General features: G+C 45.6%; 1 protein-coding gene across 3 annotated transcripts in view; it reads left to right on the top strand.

The window, feature by feature from the left end:
• The window catches only part of SLC29A2 (solute carrier family 29 member 2), a 99,837-nt gene that overhangs the window by 14,977 nt on the left and 62,880 nt on the right, over window positions 1–21,980 (top strand). Inside the window, exons 2-4 of one of the 3 annotated variants that reach the window (XM_075326433.1) lie at window positions 12,394–12,480; window positions 13,060–13,141; window positions 21,663–21,856. In XM_075326433.1, the coding sequence (XP_075182548.1) occupies window positions 12,452–12,480; window positions 13,060–13,141; window positions 21,663–21,856 (305 nt within the window). In that variant the 5' untranslated portion in view covers window positions 12,394–12,451. Of the gene's footprint in view, window positions 1–12,376; window positions 12,485–13,059; window positions 13,142–21,662; window positions 21,857–21,980 lie in introns of those variants that run through there. The other 2 variants (XM_075326431.1, XM_075326432.1) reach the window with 2 other exon arrangements.

Here is a 21,980-nt window from a genome sequence, read left to right on the forward strand (position 1 = left end):
GGAGCTAGAAGAAAAGGAATTTACGGTAAGTAAACAAAATTCCCTTCTTCCCATAGACTTTGCTTGAAAATCAAAATGCATGCATTTTTGCATTAAAACGCTGCAGTTGAAAACGCTGCGGAAACGCATGAAAAAAAGCAAAGTGCGCACATAGCCTTAAGGGGGCTTTACACGCTACGACATCGCTAATGCGAACTCGTTGGGGTCACGGAATTGGTGACGCACATCCGGCTGCATTAGCGATGCCGTTGCGTGTGACACCGATGAGTGATTTTGCATTGTTGCAAAAACGTGCAAAATCGCTCATCATTGACATGGGGGTCCATTCTCAAAAATCGTTACTGCAGCAGTAACGTGGTTGTTCCTCGTTCCTGCGGCAGCACACATCACTCCGTGTGACACCGCAGGAACGAGGAAGCTCTCCTTACCTGCCTCCCGGCCGCTATGCGGAAGGAAGGAGGTGGGCGGGATGTTACGTCCCGCTCAGCTCCTCCCCTCCGCTGCTATTGGGCGGCCGCTCAGTGACGTCGCTGTGACACCGCACGGACCGCCCCCTTAGAAAGGAGGCGGTTCGCCGGTCACAGCGACGTCGCCGGGCAGGTAAGTATGTGTGACGGGTCTGGGCGATGTTGTGCGGCACGGGCAGCGATTTGCCCGTGTCGCACAACCGATGGGGGCGGGTACCCACGCTAGCGATATCGGGACCGATATCGCAGCGTGTAAAGTAGCCTTTAGTCTCCTCCAGAGCTGTATAACAGAGGACTTTCTCTCCTTTTCTCATTGAAAACTCATGATTGCTTAGGTGAATATGCGGCAAAATGTTAATCTGTTACTCTACACTTAAATAATAAAAAAGTTTACATATACAGCAAAAAAACAAAAATAAACAAACAAAAATGTAAACAAACAAACAGCTGCAGGAATAGTTTTGTATGTTTGTTTTTGCTGGAATTTCCTCTTAAAATGCCAGTGACTCAAATATTTAAAACTCCCACTAAGAAATTGTATATAAAACACCACTTGTGTCCTTTTTACATGCATATTAAAAGGATGAATATGGTCTGTGTAGGTGTCGTAATATCCTATCTCACAGTATGATGACCCATGCTGAATTTCTACAACAGTTTGTGTTCATTTCATGTTCTCTGTATCTTTAGTGCGCACTCCCCCAATTAGCAATCGGCCTCTTATGCTCCATTAACCAACAACCCCTCCGGGCCTCTCTGGCAGCTTAATCTCATGAGTGCAGTCACCATGGGAAAAACCAGTATGGGCCTCCTGAAAATGCAGCTGTCAAAGGGATCATTGATCCTTGTGACTGGCACTATTTCCTGCACATGTGGATTACTGGTCACCTGTGTGATAGAGTTTGTCTGGCTTTTTGTGGATCGTTATTTAGGAATGTACATGAATGATTACTAACTATAATTGAGCCTTTGCTCCTATTGGCATACTCTGGATTTTTCTTAAAGAAGCTAATTGGCCATTTGACTCTGACATTCAGTTGCTGGCCCCATAGATTTCTATGGTTGCATCCCTTTGACACATGGTGAGGGGGAGCTACTTCAACCTTGTGACACCTTTTATTCGGGAAGTTGTTGTAATGACACCATTACCCGCTGTACGCTCCTTTTAAAAGTCCTTATCCGGTTTCAAAAATCAACTTACAAATACTAAAATGGAAGGGGCAAGAAATACAAATGTTATTAATGTAATATAGATATTAATATGCATCTTTTCTAATGATTTGTTGGAGCAGCCTTTCAGTTTCAAGTACCCAATGTAACCCAGGGCATATAGACGAAAGCTTTAAGCCATTCATCAGATCATTATGGGTTGACTGTACTCTCTGTCAATAGCATTCGAAACATTTATAACTATACAGTCAAACATCAGACTCTCAGAAAGAAGCAGAAAAAAAAAAAAAAGGACAACCCGAGGTTGCAAGAATTCCTTAACAATCGTTGGCCTTTATAATGGTGTTGGCATACTTTTAAATCCATCTCCTGCACAATAATAGTTCTCTGTGTGTTCCTGTTTAGTGAATCCACTCAGTAATTCAAAGGCCCCACACACCCTTTCCTAGAAGTTGACAATAGGCTTGGGGGTATGGTAAGGAAAAAAACAAAACAAAACTATACTCTTCTCCAAAGCTTCTACTGTTCCTCCAGACTTGATACTGTGTTTCCCACCAGTCTTGGGGCATTACATGACCTCTGCAGCCTTCAAAATGTTTCTGAGCTGGCTTTCTTTGCTTGGACTTTGTGAAGCCTGAAGAACTCACATGATGCCCTCCCGGGTCCTGAGGATATTGATGATCCAAGATCAGCAGAGAACACAGGAGCGAGTGTGGAGTAGAAGTCCTGGTCTTGGACCCACCCTGGACCCATTGATAATAACTTTTATTTGAAGTTTAAACCCCTTTAAATTTGGCAAAGCTTGCCAATTTTAGTGGGTATACATCCAGCTGACTCCCCCCTAACGAATGGTGTCGAGGGAGAGAAGAATCGGGCATGTTGACCTCTAAAGTCTTACTATTTTGTTATAGAGTCTTCTGCGCTTTCTTATGTAATCGTCCCTGAGTCAGTTCAGAATACTGAGAGGTATGGGCACCAGAACACTAGCACGACACTGCGATAGTTTACAAAACTATGTAAAAAATAACTTCCCTTAAAATATGACATCTTTGCAGACCGCTGTAGCATTATAGCAGGAGATTGGTCTATAGGCTGTTACTTGTCAGTAAAAATAGGTGACTTCTCTACATGGCCCATTCAGTAAAAATAGGTGACTTCTCTACATGGCCCATTCAGCAAGAATAGGTGACTTCTAGACATGGCCCATTCAGCAAAAATAGGTGACTTCTAGACATGGCCCATTCAGCAAAAATAGGTGACTTCTCTACATGGCCCATTCAGCAAAAATAGGTGACTTCTCTACATGGCCCATTCAGCAAAAATAGGTGACTTCTAGACATGGCCCATTCAGCAAAAATAGGTGACTTCTAGACATGGCCCATTCAGCAAAAATAGGTGACTTCTCTACATGGCCCATTCAGCAAAAATAGGTGACTTCTAGACATGGCCCATTCAGCAAAAATAGGTGACTTCTCTACATGGCCCATTCAGCAAAAATAGCTGACTTCTCTACATGGCCCATTCAGGAAAAATAGGTGACTTCTCTACATGGCCCATTCAGCAAAAATAGGTGACTTCTAGACATGGCCCATTCAGCAAAAATAGGTGACTTCTCTACATGGCCCATTCAGCAAAAATAGGTGACTTCTCTACATGGCCCATTCAGGAAAAATAGGTGACTTCTCTACATGGCCCATTCAGCAAAAATAGGTGACTTCTAGACATGGCCCATTCAGCAAAAATAGGTGACTTCTCTACATGGCCCATTCAGCAAAAATAGGTGACTTCTCTACATGGCCCATTCAGCAAGAATAGGTGACTTCTAGACATGGCCCATGACATTTCTTTTCTTTGTTTATTTTTTTTTTTAATTCATGGAAGCAGCTGAATAGGTCATAGTAACTTACCAAAGTCTACAGTAGATATAGTGTCTCATAAATTTTTATTACATATAATCTTTATTAATTTCTGGGGGTTTTTCCATTAAAAATTAACTTTCAGCAATTAACGATTAAAGTGTCCAGATAAAAACAGTCTTGCCCACTTTTTCTTTTTTACTGCCTTCAGCTTGATCTCGAGCCATGGAGCCTTGATGGATGAACGTTCTGTAGGAAGATCGATTTTCTGTAGCCTAGATAGCTCCACCAGGGTCGTCTCCAAAGTTATCTTGATAGTATTACGCCATTGGGTTGCTAGTCTTCCTCTTCGCCTTGTTCCTTCCTTTCGTCCGACCATGATGTCCTTCTCCAGTGATTGCTCTCTTCGTATGATGTGTCCATAGTAGGCAAGTTGTAAATTAATGATACTTGCTTCGAGTTACATGTCTGGCTTGATTTGTTCCAAAATTGATTTGTTTGGTCTTCTTGCCATCCATGGTATTGATAACATCCATCTCCAGCACCTCTTTTCGAAGGCGTTGATACCTCTTCTGTCTTATTCCTTTATCGTCCAAGTTTTGCATCCATATGTTACTACCGCCCCCCAAAACTGGCAGATTCCGTCTGTTGGATATAAGCCCCATACCCGTTAGACTAAAGTTGGCCAAACCCTCCTATAATGGCTGAATCTACCTTCAGTCTACTGTGTATGGCAGTTTCCTGACTTGCCTGATGATGCCAGAAGATAGCAGGTTGTAGCCTGTTAGATCTCCCAACGGCCAATCCTTTTGTTTGTGGCAGAGATGCTCCATTTCCAGCGGACAGCGTGTCCCTACGAGACGACAAGTCACGCATCCTGTATATGGAGAAGTCGAGAGATGGCTGTTGGCCAATTGATTGTTCAAGTTATCTAATGTGTTTGGGAGGTCGTAAGGTTAACTTTTTCATGTTCTTGCCCTTTTAAAAAATGACTTCCATCTTCATAAATAGCCATTGTCAGATAGTGCTTGTAAAAACGAGCACTTCTGCAATTTAATGCTTATTAAAAACGTCATTTGTTCTTAAGATGTTAACAGTTTCCTTTTGTTTACAGATTGTGCCTTGGAGACCGGCCACAGTTGCTGTCTAGAATGGAAACACGGCGTTGAAGCTGGCTGGTATTAAGAAGTAACAGTGTGCTCTAGCGATCTTGGCCAGCTTCATAACCGATGCTTACAAACTCTGTAGAAAAGAGCTTGTAAAGCAGTGGTCAGTCTCCGAGGCTACAAACTGTAAATAAAAGTGTTAATATCTCCAAAACCTGACGAGTTCTGATTGGGAGAGAAGTGCACAATAGGGCAATAAAAGAGAAATGAGAAAGGGTGAGAGTGATGGTAGTGCTCATCTAGGGGGATTGTATATGGACACAACACCAATAAAAGCCATAGATTCTAAGCCTCTTTTAACAGAAACGCCTTTGTATATTAAAAAAAAAAATCGTCATTTTATACCATCGAGGATTCTTCATTTCCCACAAGCGCAGCCCAGGTACTGTGATCTCTCCATCAAAGTGAATATCTCAAGAACAGCTGAAAGTTTTAATAAGTATTAAGGTACCGTCTCACTAAACGACGTACGAGCGATTCCGACCACGATTTGACCTGGTCAGGATCGCTGGTGCGTCGCTACATGGTCGCTGGTGAGCTGTCAATCAGGCAGATCTCACCAGCGACCATCCACCAGCGACTCTGCACTTGGTAACCAAGGTACCCATTGGGTTACTAAGCAAAGCGCTTTGCTTAGTTAGCCGATATTTACCCTGGTTACGTGTTCAGGGATCCCGTGCTGGCAGCCTGTAAGCGTGTACGCTGGTAACCAGGGTAAATATCGGGTAACCAAAACGAACATATAGTGATAGGAGTAATTGTGAGCAAAAAAACAAAAGAAAAAACTCCTAAAAAGATACTTTATTCTAATCAATATTAAAATTTATGAATATAAAAACACTGCCAATCTATAATACCTACAGTGATACATTACAGTGGGTGTGATAGGGTGATAGATCCGATTGGTGGGGACAGTGTTGTTTGTTTACTGTTCTCAGGGTAGGGGCAACACTAATAGTTGCACTAATTAATTAAGATATATCGATACGTGGATTGGGGGATAGACTATCTATCCCTCCTTATCTCCTACCTACCAACGGAGGTGCACCATAAATTATTGGGTACCCCCCGCTCCACGTCGTCTCTCCCTAATATCTCCCTTCAAAGCTAATCAGTCAGATCCGGGAGACCCACCACCAGAGAAAAATGTGCAAATAGTCACAATAAGTTGAGATAATTTGATATGTTACAGCTTTCTATAAATGTCAAAATGACAGAATGAATCTCAGATCAAAAAGTTAGTTCATATATATATGGATATAAAGTCCCAGCAGGGAATGACTTATCTGCCGAGACCATCCAGTATTCTATCCCGACGCGTTTCCCCCCTATATTTTTTCTAGGGGTTCATCAGGGGAATGATCCGGATTAGATCTCTAGGAAAAATAACATATCCATGACATGAGATCTTGTTCTATTCCAATAAACCATAAAATGCTCATCAAGCTGTGGAACTACTGATATTAACATATAAAGGGGACATACCTTATATCTTAGTAACTGATGGTTACAACGACAGAGTGGCATCACCCGCCCATTCAGGGGCATTCAGCCTGTAGTGAAACGCTGCTCTCAATATTCTGCAGGTCCCATAATATCAACTATCAAAAATAAATATCCATAATATACTCTCTTGTTCAATTCCAATAAGGATAAGGTTCTCAGCAAAGTATGGAGCTATTAATATTACCATAAGGAAGGGGACATACCTCATATCTTAGTAACTGACGGTCACAGAAACAGTGTGGCATCAATCGCCCATTCAGGGGCATTCAGCCTATAGTGAAACGCTGCTCTCAAAATTCTGCAGGTCCCATAATATCAACTATCAAAAAACAAATATCCATAATATACTCTCTTGTTCAATTCCAATAAGGATAAAGTTCTCAGCAAGCTATAGCGCTATTGATATTACCATAAGAGAGGGGACATACCTTATATCTTAGTAACTGACGGTCACAGAGACAATGTGGCATCAATCGCCCATAATAAAGTATTCAGTCTGTAGGGGAACGCCGCTTTTGATGTCCTGCAGGTCCCAAAGTGTCAGCTATCATATCATGCAGCTTCCCTTCTCATTCACTGTTTTATATATATTTCGGAAACTCGTAGTTCCCGCCTCCCAGCGTCGCGCCGGAAGTGCTAAATGTATCAGTTCCGTATCCGCTCGCGGGGGCTATATCGTGACGCGCCATGGCGATCAGCCGGAAGTGATCCGAGGATCACTTCCGCAGCTGCGCAGTATGATGCGTTCCATGAAGTGCTAACCGGAAATAGTCATCCAGCGTCACTTCTGGTATGCGTTCTTCTCTGTTCCTTGGGGGAGAACAAAAATTACTATGGAAATCAGGAGCAACGAGGAGCACATACCTCGGGTTCAGAATCCTCCTCTTCTTTTGGACCACCAGCCTCTTTTGTACATCAGAACAATTTTTTAGGGATGAGGGACCCGTATCCCTTCCGAAAAAGACACAACAGAAAGGCCAAAAAATGGTAAACGGAGGCCAAACGGACGGTCAACAGATTGTCAATCTATCCGACTATAGACTGTCTGAAATGGAAGAGAGGGTCCTTGGCTATGGTCTATCATTCGTTCCCACTACACGCTTTGATTCCTTTGTCTGGGTCAAAGACCTTGAACTGTTTTTGAGGAAGCTCAGATGGAGGAAGCACTTTAGGCATAATGATCTGAATGAGTGTCAGAGGCTGGGGATATCCCCCGGTATGCTCCCAGATGTCAGATTATTGGCAAGTTTATCAGAAACTGACAGGACAGATAAGGGGATTGGTCCATTCACCAACCTGAAACCTAAGAATAGGAAGATGCCTCCTCCTACTGAATGCACAAGTATTGACATCTTTTCATCACTAGTGACAAAGGAGATACGTAAAATAAGACCTGGACTAACCAGTAGCAAAAGTAATCTCACACAAAGAGAAAGAGAGGCCCTGTTGTCCCTTGACCATAATAAAGCCATAACAATAAAGCCCTCCGATAAGGGGGGCAATATTGTGATTATGAATACGGAACAATATCGCTCGATGTGCCTCCAACTGCTCTCAGATAAAGCCACGTATGCGGTTCTATCTGGAGATCCTACATCCGAATTTAAGATAGCCCTCACTGAAATCGTGCAGGAAGGGTTTGAGTTGACTCTCATTTCTAAGGATGAAATGGATTTCCTGGCCCCAAAGGATGTGACAATAGCGACTTTTTACTCCACACCGAAGATCCATAAGGGGATACATCCCCTGAGGGGACGGCCCATAGTGTCAGGTATTGATGCTATGGGCCAAAACCCCAGTATTTATTTGGACAAAGTCCTGAGGGAGTTTGTGAACATACAGCCCTCTTTCATTAGAGATACATCAGATCTGCTGAGTAAACTAGATGGTGTACATATTGACGAAGATACTATCCTTGCATCAATTGATGTTGAACAACTGTATAGTTGTATACCACATGACAATGGCATCAGAGCAGTTGAACATTTTTTGGAGACAAGAGGGGTACAATATAGAGAACATAACTGTTTCATAATCAAACTTCTCACCTTTGTGCTTACTCACAACTACTTTACCTTCCATAACAAGTTCTACCACCAGCTCAGGGGTACTGCAATGGGGAGCCCTTGTGCTCCCACTTTTGCAAACATATACCTGGGCTGGTGGGAGGATGCTGTGGTTTTTGGGGACGAGGATGTCACGTGGAACCCCCAGATTATTTTCTGGGGGCGTTACATAGATGACATCCTCGTCCTCTGGAAGGGGGATGCAGCATCATTCCTGAAGTTTGTAGCACACTTAAATATTAACAGCTTTGGACTCAAGTTTACATGTGAGGTGGGAGGTGATAGACTGCCGTTCCTAGACATCCTCCTGACGAAAAACATTGATGGTACCTTGGGGACGACAGTCTATCGTAAGCCAACGGCAACAAATAGTTTGCTCAGGTGGCAGAGTCACCATCCTGAGACCCTACGTAGGGGCATTCCGAAGGGGCAGTTTCTCCGGTTTAGGAGAAACTGCTCCTCGCTGCACGATTTCCAACAGAGGGCAGTTGGACTTGGAGATAACTTTAGGGAAAGGGGGTACCCTGAACACGTCATTCAGACAGCCTTTAGATCTGCCTGGGGCCAAAAGAGGACCACACTGCTAGCCCCTAAGCCTAAACCTGAACAAGAAAAGATCACTAGACTGATCGGCTCCTACGATGATGAAAATAGCAAGATCATGCATATACTGAGACGACATTGGGGGATATTAAGATCTGACCCTGACATCTGTGAGTACATCACACCCCACCCGAGTATTACTTACAGAAGAGGCAAAACCATCAAAGATTTTGTGGTCCATAGCCACTATGTGGCAGAAAAAACACCAGGATCATGGCTAGAAAGAAAGCCTCACGGGACTTTTAGGTGTGGGTCCTGCAAATTTTGCCCCTATATCGACCAGAATAAAACCTTCAGTAATCATCAATCGGGAAGAGTCTTCCATATTAGGGACTTCACGAATTGCCGGACAGAGGGAGTAGTGTACAGATGTACCTGCACATGCCCGCTTAGTTATATCGGCAAGACAAAACGTCAATTGCGTGTCCGCATAGGAGAGCATGTGGGTGACATAATTCACAAACGTGATACGCCTATAGCGAGGCATGTAAATATGTGTCATGGTGGAGATCTAAAAAGTATACGATTCCAGGGAATCGAAGTTGTCCCGAGGCCAATCAGGAAAGGGAATTGGGATATTAAAATCCTTCAGAGAGAGGTACGGTGGGCATTTCTGCTTGAAACAGTCAGTCCAAATGGACTTAATGAGGTTCTTAGTTACACCAGCTTCATCTAAGAGTATCAAATGAGGGTATAATGCTATACCCGAGAGGTATTATAAGTATAAATGTAGCCAGGCTAATATCCGACAATCTTGTTGTTGCATTGACTGACAGCAATATCTGCTGTCAGTATTCTTATCCATATATTTAATTCATATTTGTGCAATTGGATATAGATCCTTATTGAGATTACGCGAATAACATTAACTATCTCTGACTAGGAACTATTGTTTGCGGCATATGTGGGGATACATAGAGGAGCCGCACACTGGAAGTGATGTCATTGACTGCTTCCAGTGAGGCATTGCGATACTTAGAATATGGGGAGGAACAGAGAAGAACGCATACCGGAAGTGACGCTGGATGACTATTTCCGGTTAGCACTTCATGGAACGCATCATACTGCGCAGCTGCGGAAGTGATCCTCGGATCACTTCCGGCTGATCGCCATGGCGCGTCACGATATAGCCCCCGCGAGCGGATACGGAACTGATACATTTAGCACTTCCGGCGCGACGCTGGGAGGCGGGAACTACGAGTTTCCGAAATATATATAAAACAGTGAATGAGAAGGGAAGCTGCATGATATGATAGCTGACACTTTGGGACCTGCAGGACATCAAAAGCGGCGTTCCCCTACAGACTGAATACTTTATTATGGGCGATTGATGCCACATTGTCTCTGTGACCGTCAGTTACTAAGATATAAGGTATGTCCCCTCTCTTATGGTAATATCAATAGCTCTATAGCTTGCTGAGAACTTTATCCTTATTGGAATTGAACAAGAGAGTATATTATGGATATTTGTTTTTTGATAGTTGATATTATGGGACCTGCAGAATTTTGAGAGCAGCGTTTCACTATAGGCTGAATGCCCCTGAATGGGCGATTGATGCCACACTGTTTCTGTGACCGTCAGTTACTAAGATATGAGGTATGTCCCCTTCCTTATGGTAATATTAATAGCTCCATACTTTGCTGAGAACCTTATCCTTATTGGAATTGAACAAGAGAGTATATTATGGATATTTATTTTTGATAGTTGATATTATGGGACCTGCAGAATATTGAGAGCAGCGTTTCACTACAGGCTGAATGCCCCTGAATGGGCGGGTGATGCCACACTGTCGTTGTAACCATCAGTTACTAAGATATAAGGTATGTCCCCTTTATATGTTAATATCAGTAGTTCCACAGCTTGATGAGCATTTTATGGTTTATTGGAATAGAACAAGATCTCATGTCATGGATATGTTATTTTTCCTAGAGATCTAATCCGGATCATTCCCCTGATGAACCCCTAGAAAAAATATAGGGGGGAAACGCGTCGGGATAGAATACTGGATGGTCTCGGCAGATAAGTCATTCCCTGCTGGGACTTTATATCCATATATATATGAACTAACTTTTTGATCTGAGATTCATTCTGTCATTTTGACATTTATAGAAAGCTGTAACATATCAAATTATCTCAACTTATTGTGACTATTTGCACATTTTTCTCTGGTGGTGGGTCTCCCGGATCTGACTGATTAGCTTTGAAGGGAGATATTAGGGAGAGACGACGTGGAGCGGGGGGTACCCATTAAATATCGGGTAACCAAGCAAAGTGCTTTGTTTGGTTACCCGATATTTACCTTGGTTACCAGCGTACACCGCTTAGCGCTGGCTCCCTGCACACGTAGCCAGGGTAAATATCGGGTAACTAAGCAAAGCGCTTTGCTTAGTAACCCGATGTGTACCCTGGTTACCTGTGCAGGGAGCCAGTGCTAAGCGGTGTACGCTGGTAACCAAGGTAAATATCGGGTTACTAAGCAAAGCACTTTGCTTAGTTACCCAATATTTACCCTGGCTACGTGTGCAGGGAGCCAGCACTAAGCGGTGTACACTGGTAACCAGAGTAAATATCGGGTTACTAAGCAAAGCGCTTTGCTTAGTTACCCGATATTTATCTTGGTTACCAGCGTATGCTGCTTACATAGAGTCGGTGCTCGTTGGTCTCCCGACGTCAAACACGCCGATGTGTGCTGCACAGAGGGAGACCAATGATCAAAAAATGAACCAGAGCAGTGTGTAACGATCAGCGATTTCACAGCAGGGGCCAGGTCGCTGCTCAGTGTCACACACAGCGAGATCGCTGAGGTCACTGGTGCGTCACAAAACCTGTGACTCAGCAGCGATCTCGCTGTGTGAGAAGTACCCCTTACACTGCAAAATTATTTATCTATATTTATTTATGAAGATGGGAATAATCCCGAGAAGCCTCACTCGTGTGTGCTGCCTTTTAATTAAGAACATGTATCCAGTATCATGTTTGCTTAAAGTGGTTAGAGATTGTAATCTGCCATGTACTCATTATTTCATTCATTAAATGTTACAAATCAGACAAAACATTTGTCATGATTGGTTTCCTGCCTCTTCCTATCCCTTTAGGTTTTGTTATTTGTGTGTCCTTCCAGACTGACCTGACCTGTATTGTGCATATCCACTGTGAGTAACCTATTACTCACCTCCTTTGTTGTGTAGATTCAATAACGCTGCCTTCCATTGGTTTCCATTGATCAATGGCTGGACCTGCAGGACATATGGGTGTGGGACATGTGGACACTGAGGATGGGGGTGGACAAGACTTTAAGAACAGAATCGGTAGTTTTACAGGTTCCTAAAGGGCAGGATAAGGGCTTTAACAGTCTACAGATTATCTACAAAGCGAAAAGATCAGGAAAATATTGAAAGTATGTAAATAAAAGAAGAAAAGAATCTGTAGCAGCAAGTGAGAGCAGGATTATATATAAGGGAAAAGCATGGGGAGGGACCGGTCAGAGCTCAGCCTGTTCTTCACACTCCCAGGCTTTAGGAAATATCCACGTGACTCTTTCTCCTCCTCTCCTCACAGTCTACACAGTTTATTAGAAAAGAGTCGAGGAGGACATTGGAAGAACACAGATCGCAGGATGTCTCGCAAGGATGAACCACAAGACAAGTGAGTAAGCAGCCGTTTTGGGCCATTTTATCTTCTTTATTTCCCCCCCCCCCTCCTTCTCCTTTTAATAAAGCCGTCTCATTGCTCGCCATGCTGTGAAGGTTAACTCCTTCCATCTCTTGTACCCGTTTTTTTTTTTTATCTATGTGTCTCAGTCCACAAACCTCACAGCCATGATACCTTATGCCTTACCGTCCTGCCTGTGCTGTGCTGTCTGCTATGGTGTGTGTTTATCAGCTTCTGGTATTACCAGTTTGGTCTGTCCCTGCAGTGTAAAGATAGCATGCCTGACATGTCTTCCTACTTGTCAGCCTTCTTTGGAAATTCTATACAATTCATTTACGGGCTGCTTTAAAATGTGTAGCATGGTCCCTGCGTCATTGAGGAAAGTCGTCCGGGAAATACAATATATTTTAAGCCTTAGTTTTGCCAGCGTTCAGGACTTCTTTGCTGCAAAATGCATCAAGATTCATTCCATACATCTATACGGATAAGATTTTACTGTGTAAGCACCCCTCTTTTGTTGATGGACTCTATGCAACCAATCCTGTCAATAACATTTTCCTCTTTCCTTCACAGATTCCACTTGGTCACAGTTATATTCCTTATCTTAGGCCTTGGGACATTACTGCCCTGGAATTTTTTCATCACTGCCATTCCTGTAAGTAAAACATAACCGCCCTTTATATTAAATTTTTGGTAAATTCTTCAGTTGAGCATTGACCAAATGGCTTTATAAGACATATATACATAGTTATATAGGTTGAAAAAAGACCTAGGTCCATCTGCTTCAACCTTCCTCCACCAATTATACATTTTGTCATTAAATCATAACTGACAATGTGTGCACTGAGGAAATCATCCAGCCCTATTTTAAAAGCTGTTATAGTGTCTGCCATTACCTCCTCTTGTGGTCAGCATTCTACAGTCTGACTGCTCTAACTGTAAAGAACCCTTTCCTATTTAGCTGCTGGCATTGCCTTACTTCCACTTGCAGTGAGTGCCCCTCATTTTTTTTCACATCTACATTTATAAACAGATTTCTCATACAGATTTATATTTGCTGTCAATTGTGATGGACTTGCAAACTCAGCTTTAAATGCGGGTGTTAACTCGGATAACTGACTAAAGATGTAATGGTTGTGTTTTGAGAGGGGGAACTAAGGCCGGTTTCTTTTACATATGAATCACGGTTTAAGTATAGATTGGCTATTGGTCTCCTGACCCAAACATATCAGCCTCATATTTGCCCTTGAGGTTTTTAATTCTGGAGACCTATGAGCAGTCTGTGCATTGTTACCAGTGCTCAGACCGTGATTCAGACGTGACCTTAAAGGGAATCTGTCACCATATTTTTGCCACCTAATCTGAGAGCAGCATAATGTAGGGGCAGAGATCCTTATTCCAGCAATGTTTCCCTTATTGGGCTGCTTAGTGTAATTTTGATAAAATCACTGTTTAATCAGCAGTAGATTATCATTAGAGGACTACTTGGCGTGCTGCCAGGTAGTCCAGCATATTCATGAGCTCTGTATAACTGCTAGATCTGCAGCAGAGAAAACATTGATTTTATCAAAATAACAGCTAAGTAAGTGACACATCGCTGGAATCAGGATCTCTGTCTGTACCTTATGCTGCTGTCAGATGAGGTAGCAAATAACTGGTAACCGATTCCCTATTGCATTTTTTAAATGATCACCCTGGAGGATGCTGTATTTTTCTTCTTAAAGGTTCCCTATAAGGTGACCACACAAATTAGCTCAATGTTGGCCAAATCATGGGCTTTTGGCAGGATTGGCCAACTATCTGATATGTTATCAGGTTGTCCGGACTCCACCTGACATCAGGGGAAAAGATGTTGGGTTGGTTTTCAACATGCCCGATCCTTTGGTTTTTAGGCTATGTGCGCACGTTGCGTTTTTACCCGCGTTTCTGCAGCGTTTTTGTGCTAAAACGCATGCGTTTTTGTTTTCCAGCAAAGTCTATGGGAAAAGTAGAAATCCTGTCTGCACTTTGCTTTTTTTTCTGCAGCGTTTAATTTGCATATTTTGGGTCAAAAACCATGCTGAAAAAGAAGCAGCATGTAAGTTGTTTTTGCCATTTCTGCAGTGTTTCCTTAACATTAGAGTCAATGAGAAATGGCAAAATGCAACCAAAAGCACAATTCCTGCGTTTTTCATGCTTTTTACCTGCTTTTCCACTGCGTTTTTGGCTCCAAAAACGCATGCTTTTTTGGCCAAAAATTAAAGGGTTCTAATGTTCCTTTACGCACACACAATAACCGAAAATTTAAATGCTAAAAAATAATAAATTTTACCTATTTTCTTTGTCGCTCCATTGGGAGACCCAGACAATTGGGTGTATAGCTATTGCCTCTGGAGGCCACACAAAGTATTACACTTAAAAGTGTAAGGCCCCTCCCCTTCTGGCTATACACCCCCAGTGGGATCACTGGCTCACCAGTTTTGTGCTTTGTGCGAAGGAGGCAACACATCCACGCATAGCTCCACTTTTTAGTCAGCAGCAGCTGCTGACTATGTCGGATGGAAGAAAAGAGGACACATATAGTGTCCCCAGCATGCTCCCTTCTCACCCCACTGTATGTCGGAGGTGTTTGTAAGGTTGAGGTACCCATTGCGGGTACGGCGGCAGGAGCCCACATGCTGATTCCTTCCCCATCCCTTTTTACAGGGCTCTGGGTGAAGTGGGATTTACCGGTCTCCAGGCACTGAGACCGTGCTCCATCTACAGCCCCTGGAGAAGATGCTGGATGGAGCGGAGTACATCAGGGACATGGCCCTGCTTCCTCAAGGTACTCTGTGTCCCCGTGCATTTGGCGCTCACACCGCAGCATGCTGGGTGTTGTAGTGCGCCGGGGGACATCAGCGCTGCGGCGCCTGTGCCATGGCCTCATTCAGCTTTGCTGAAGCAGGCTCACTTATGGGAATTGGTCGCGCCGGCCGCTGGGACTGCGGCGCGGCTGGCACTTGTAGTGCGCCGGGGACTTCAGCGCGGCCTGCGCTTTTACGGCGGCCGCGCTGATAACTAGAGTCCCCGGCTTTTGCGGCCTGCTTCCGTTCGTTCCCGCCCCCAGACCTGCCAGTCAGGAGAGGGGCGGGACGCTGGCCACTTCCAGGAATCGGTCGCGCCGGCCGCTGGCAGCGGCGCGGCTGGCACTTGTGGTGCGCCGGGGACTTCAGCGCGGCCCGCGCTTTTACGGCGGCCGCGCTGATAACTAGAGTCCCCGGCTTTTGCGGCCTGCTTCCGTTCGTTCCCGCCCCCAGACCTGCCAGTCAGGAGAGGGGCGGGACGCTGGCCACTTCTATGAATCGGTCGCGCCGGCCGCTGGAACTGCGGCGCGGCTGGCACTTGTGGTGCGCCGGGGACTTCAGCGCGGCCCGCGCTTTTACGGCGGCCGCGCTGTTAACTCGAGTCCCCGGCTTCTGGGCCTAGTCTCCCTTCGTTACCGCCCACAGCCCTGACAGTCAGGGTAGGGGCGTGACGCTGCATAGAGCAGAGCTGAGAGCTGGAGTATGTTTTGCATACTCCACCCCTCTCACTGTGTGCACTGTGAAACCGGATTCCCGCACTTTCTCAGGCACGCCCACGGCTTCCTTCTCTACAAGGACACCGGCAGCCATTAGTGTCAGTTTCTGTACGATACAGAGACAAGTGTGGAAGACCCTGGCATTCTGATAGTCACACAATCGCTGCAACAGGCGTTAAGCAGCACCTGTGGTGCTAACCCCACTAGTGCAGAAGTGCACTTATAGATATGCTTGTACTATATACATTGCACTGTTTGGTCGCACGTTGTATATACCCTCCTGGATTATGCGGAGGAGTTATCAGCATATTCTCTGTGTAAAACAAAGGTGCAGAACCACATGTTTTTCTATACAGCTGGTACAGCATGTACGGCTATACAGCCGGCAGGTACATAGACTCCCACTGTATGCACTAATGGCCAGGGGATGAGGACGGTGTCTGCAGTATTTACTGACAGTTTTTCTGAGACTATGGCTATGATACTAGAAGCCTAGCAGTCCGGACATGTCTCTCACAATATGGGCACTGTTGAATCATTGATCCATGGCCCCCCTCAGTGTGAATAACTAACAGCTCCGGGAATGTCACACGCATCCCAGAGTCACGGCTCTGCACGGACGTCAGTCCCAGACAGCCTAAGTGGGCTCGCTATGAGCGGCCTCGGTTTCATCAGGGTCCTAACAGAAGGACTCGCTGTGTAATGAGGCGGAAGTAGCGGCTCAGGATTCTGATCCTGAGACCGCTCTCAATCTGGATACACCTGATTGTGACGCCATAGTAAATAATCTTATAGCGTCCATCTATAGAATGTGGGTTATTTCTCACAGCTCCTCCAGTGGAGGAGTCAGCTTCACGTATTTTTCTGGACCACTCTGCCTTCAGAGAGGCAGTCCAGGAACACCACGCTTATCCAGATATGCGCTTCTCCAAACGGCTTAGGATACACGTTATCCCTGTCCCCTGACTTGGTCAAGGACTGGACCCAATGTCCCGAGCGGCATCCTCCAATCTCCAGGCTTGTAGCTAGATCCATAGTTGCAGTGGGAGATGGAACTGCAAACTCAAAGATGCCACTGACAGACAGATGGATCTCTGGTCGACAGCCATCTATGAGGCTGTCGGCGCACCGTTGGCTCCGGCATTCTCTCCCTTGGGGCACTCCAAGCTATTTCAGCTTGTCTTACACAGATTGACACGGTTACACGTACATCTGTGCCGCAGGTGGCATCCTTAACCTCTCAAATGTCTGCATTTGTTTCTTACGCGATTCAGGTTGTCCTGGACTCTGCGAACCGTGCGGCGGTAGCCTCCGCTACTCCGTGTTTTTAAGCAGAGCCTGGTCTGCTCGTTAAGTGAATGGAAGGCAGATTCTGCTTCCAAAAAAGGTTGCCTAACCAGTTGCCTTTTTCTGCTGACCGACTGTTTGGTGAGCGTTGGATGTAACCATCAAACAGTCCAGGGGTAAGGATTCATCCTTTCCTCAGCCCGGACACAACAAACCCCAACAGAGCAAGAGGCAGTCGGGGTTTTCGGCCTTTTCGAGGCTCGGGCAGGTCCCATTTTTTCCTCGTCCAATGTGGACTCAAAAGGATCAGAGGAGCTAAGATTCTTAGCGGGCTCAGTCTCGCCCAAAAAAGCGACAGTCTGAAAACCCGCTTCCAAGGCGGCTTCCTCATGACTTGCGGCCTCGGTCGGTAGCAGGCTCTCCCGCCTTGGCGATATTTAGCTGCCATAGGTCAATGACCATTGAGTGTGAGACATTCTGTCTCACGGGTACAGGATAGAGCTCACTTCTCGTCCTCCAACTCGATTCTTCAGAATTTCTCCACCTCCCGGCCGGGCCGCTGCTCTTCTGCAAACAGGGTGCACTCTATAGGCAGAAAGAGTGATGACCCCCGTTCCTCTTCAGGAACAAGGTCACGGTTTTTACCCCAAATTCTTTGCGGTACCTATAACAACGGGCCGTTCCGTCCCGTTCTGGATCTAAAAATGCTCAGCAAGCTCGTGGACACCAGGCGGTTCCGGATGGAATCCCTCCGCCATGTCATCGCCTCAAGGTCCCAAGGATATTTCCTAGCATCATTAGGCATCAAGGATGCTTATCCACACGTGCCGATTGATCCAGAGCACTAGCGTCTCTACGCTTCGTTATAGGAGACGAACACCCTCTGTTCGTAGCTCTACCTTCCGGCTAGCGACAGTCAACTGGTCTTCGCCAAGGTCAGGGCAGCAGTAGTCACAGTCCTGCACTCTCAGGGTCACTCTGTGGTCCCGTATTTAGACGATCTACTTGTCAAGGCACTCTCTTAGGAAACATGCCAACACTGCCCGAACGTTGCGCTGGAGACTCTCTAGAGTTTTGGGTGGATCATCAACTTTTTAAAGTCAGATCCGACCCCGACCCTATCGATAACATATCTAGGCATAGAGTTTCTTACTCTCTCAGCGATAGTGAAGCTGCCGCTAGACAAACAGCATTCACTACGGGCTGCAAGCTCTTCTTTAAGAACCAGTCGCACACATTGAGACGCCTCATGCACTTCCTACGTAAGATGGTAGCAATGGAGGCAGTTCCTTTCGCGCAGTTTTACTGCGTCCACTACAATGGGACATTCTCCGCCAATGGGACGAGGAGTCGACGTCCCTCAACAGAGTCGTCGTTCTTTCTCAGGCGGCCAAGGAATCTCTACGGTGGTGGCTTCTTCTCACCTCTTGGTCAAAAAAGAAGGTCCTTCCTATCCCCGTCCTGGGCGATAGTTACGACAGACGCGAGTCTATCAGGGTGGGGAGCAGTTTTTCTCCACTACAGCGCTCAGGGTACGTGGACTCAGCAAGAGTCCACTCTTCAGATCAATGTTCTTGAACACAGAGCAGTGTATCTTGCCCTACAATCCTTCCAACAGCGGCTGGAAAGCAAGCATATCCGACTTCAGTCGGACAGCTCCACAGCGGTGGCATACATCAACCACCAAGGAAGAACGCGCAACCGGCAAGCCTTCCAGGAAGTCCGGCAGGTTCTGATGTGGGTGGAAGACACGGCATCCACCATATCCACAATTCACATCCCAAGTGTGGAAACTAGGAAGCTGACTTCCTAAGTCGCTGAGGTGTGGCCGAAAGAGTATGGTCTCCTCACCCGGTCGGGTTTCAGGAGATCTGGCGCCGCTGACAGAGGCCGGACGTCGATCTAATGGCGTCACGGCACAACAACAATGTGCCAGCTTCATGGCACGGTTTCACAATCATCGAGCTCTGGCGGCAAACGCCTTAGTTCAGCATTGGTCGCAGTTCCAGCTACCTTAGGTGCCACCTCTGGCATTGTTGCCCAGAGTACTGCGCTAGATCAAGACCGACTGCGGCCGCGCCATCCTCGTCGCTACAAATTGGCCGAGGATGTTGTGGTACTCGGTTCTGTGGTGCCTCACGGTAGGCTAACCGGGGGCACTACCAGACCAATCAGACTGGCTGTCTCAAGGGCCATTCTTCCATTTGAATTCTACGGCCCTCAACCGGATGGTGTAGCATTGAGTCCTGGAACCTAGTGTCGTCAGGATTACCTCAGGACGTGGTTGCCACCATGAGACAGGCTAGCATACCAACGTCCGCCAAGATTGACCACAGGACGTGGAAGATGTTCTTATCTCGGTGCTCGGCGCAGGGTGTTTCTCCCTGGCCGGTTGCATCGTCTATGTTTCCTTCCTTCCTGCAATCTAGGTAGGAAAATGGGTTGTCGCTCAGTTCCCTTTAGGGACAAGTCTCAGCGCTATCTGTATTTTTTCAGAAACGACGACTTCCTCAGGTACGCACGTTCCTACGGGGAGTTTGTCTTCTCAGCACTCCGTACAAGCGGCCGTTAGAGCCCTGAGATCTGAACAAGGTTCTAATTGCTCTCCAGATGCCGCCTTTCGAGCCTTTGAAGGATGTCTCCCTTCCCGTTTTTCACGGGAAGTGGCCTTCTAGTAACGGTCTCGTCTCTTAGGAGAGTTTCCGAGCTAGCAACGCTCTCATACAAACTCCCTTCCTGGTCCTTCACCAGGACAGGGTAGTTCTGCGTCCGGTTCCGGAATTTCTCCCTAAGGTGGTATCCCATTTTCATATCAATCAGGATATCACCTCACCTTCTTTGTGTCCTCGTCCAGTCCATCAATTTCAGAAAGATTTGCATCTGTTGGTTCTGGTGAGAGCACTCAGGTTCTACTTCCCGCATGGCGCTCCTGCGCCACCCGGATGCACTCTTTGTCCTTGTCGCTGGTCGGCGTAAACAGTCGCAAGCTTCCAGATCCACCCTTGCTCGGGGGCTCGAGGAACCAATTCTTGAAACCTACAGTTCTACTGGGCTTCTGGTTCTCTCAAGGCCGAAGGCCCATTCTACCAGAGCCGTGGGTGCATCCTGGGCATTACGGCACCAGGCTACGGCTCAGCAGGTGTGTCAGGCACCCACCTGGTCGAGTCTACTTACTTTTACCAAGCATTATCAGATGCATACCTACGCTTCGGCAGACGCCAGCCTAGGTAGATAAGTCATTCAGGCGGCGGTTGGCCACCTGTAGGAGAGGGCCGTTTGACGGCCCTATCATGAGGTATTCTTTTACCCACCCAGGGATTGCTTTTGGACATCCCAATTGTCTGGGTCTCCCAATGGAGCGACAAAGAAGAAGGGAATTTTGTTTACTTACCGTAAATTCCTTTTCTTCTAGCTCCAATTGGGAGACCCAGCACCCGCCCTGTTTTCTCGGGGTTTTTCTGTTTTTTCGGGTACACATGTTGTTCATGTGGTATGGTTCAGTTCTCCGATGTTTCCTCGGATTGAATTGGTCTTTAAACCAGTTATTGGCTTTCCTCCTTCTTGCTTTGGCACTAAAACTGGTGAGCCAGTGATCCCACTGGGGGTGTATAGCCAGAAGGGGAGGGGCCTTACACTTTTAAGTGTAATACTTTGTGTGGCCTCCAGAGGCAATAGCTATACACCCAATTGTCTGGGTCTCCCAATTGGAGCTAGAAGAAAAGGAATTTACGGTAAGTAAACAAAATTCCCTTCTTTCTGTTAAAATGTGCATAACCACTATTATTTCATTTAAATTGATAATTTTCCATATAGTTTTATTAAAAGTTAATTTTATACTTTTTTTTTCTCTTTTTTCATTCTTTTTGACTATTTCAACTTTATTTCTCAGTGTCTTAATCTACAAAACGCATCTGCAGAAACGCAGGTGAAAACGCAGGTAAAAAGCGCTGAAAACGCACTAAAAACGCGGTAAATACGCATGCGTTTTTAGCGCTAAAAAATGGCCAAAAGCCATTTGGTCAAAAACCAAGGGAAGGAAAACGTGCAGAATAAACTGCAGGTACTCCGACGCAACGTGCGCACATTGCTGTAGGTGTCTACTCCTCTCTTCCCGTTAAAACCATATGGAAGCTCAGCCAAACATGTATATGTATGGGAAGGGGGTCGGGGAGAATTGGCTCTACGGTTCATGATCACTTTTAGATGGAGAATCCTGTTTGCAATATTGACTGATGTTAGATCGCTCCTACAGTGCTGAAAAGAAGATGTTACCAATATTTATAGGCAACAATATATTCATTATCAATCAGATTTGTGTCTTGTTCTAACATACACCTTCCTTTCTCAGTATTTTCAGACTTGCCTGTGTAGAGATCCGCCCCAGGTGATAGAAGTTTCCTCTAAGAACAATCTTTCATTTGAATCTTCAAACAATGAGACGGCGACATGCAAAGATGAGTTTAACTTCAACAATTGGATGACCCTCTTAGCCCAGCTGCCGCTCCTGCTTTGCACACTGCTAAACTCCTTTCTCTACCAATGGTGAGAGCTTGGTGTCTCTTGTCAGTGAAAGTTGTTTGTTTTTTTTTACAAAACTTGTTTGAGCAGACAATTTCCTAATCTAGCGGGCATCCTAAAAATATAACTAGGAACTGAAACAATTCTA

The sequence above is a fragment of the Anomaloglossus baeobatrachus genome, chromosome 10 (genome assembly GCF_048569485.1).
Source record: "Anomaloglossus baeobatrachus isolate aAnoBae1 chromosome 10, aAnoBae1.hap1, whole genome shotgun sequence".
Classification (NCBI taxonomy): domain Eukaryota; kingdom Metazoa; phylum Chordata; class Amphibia; order Anura; family Aromobatidae; genus Anomaloglossus; species Anomaloglossus baeobatrachus.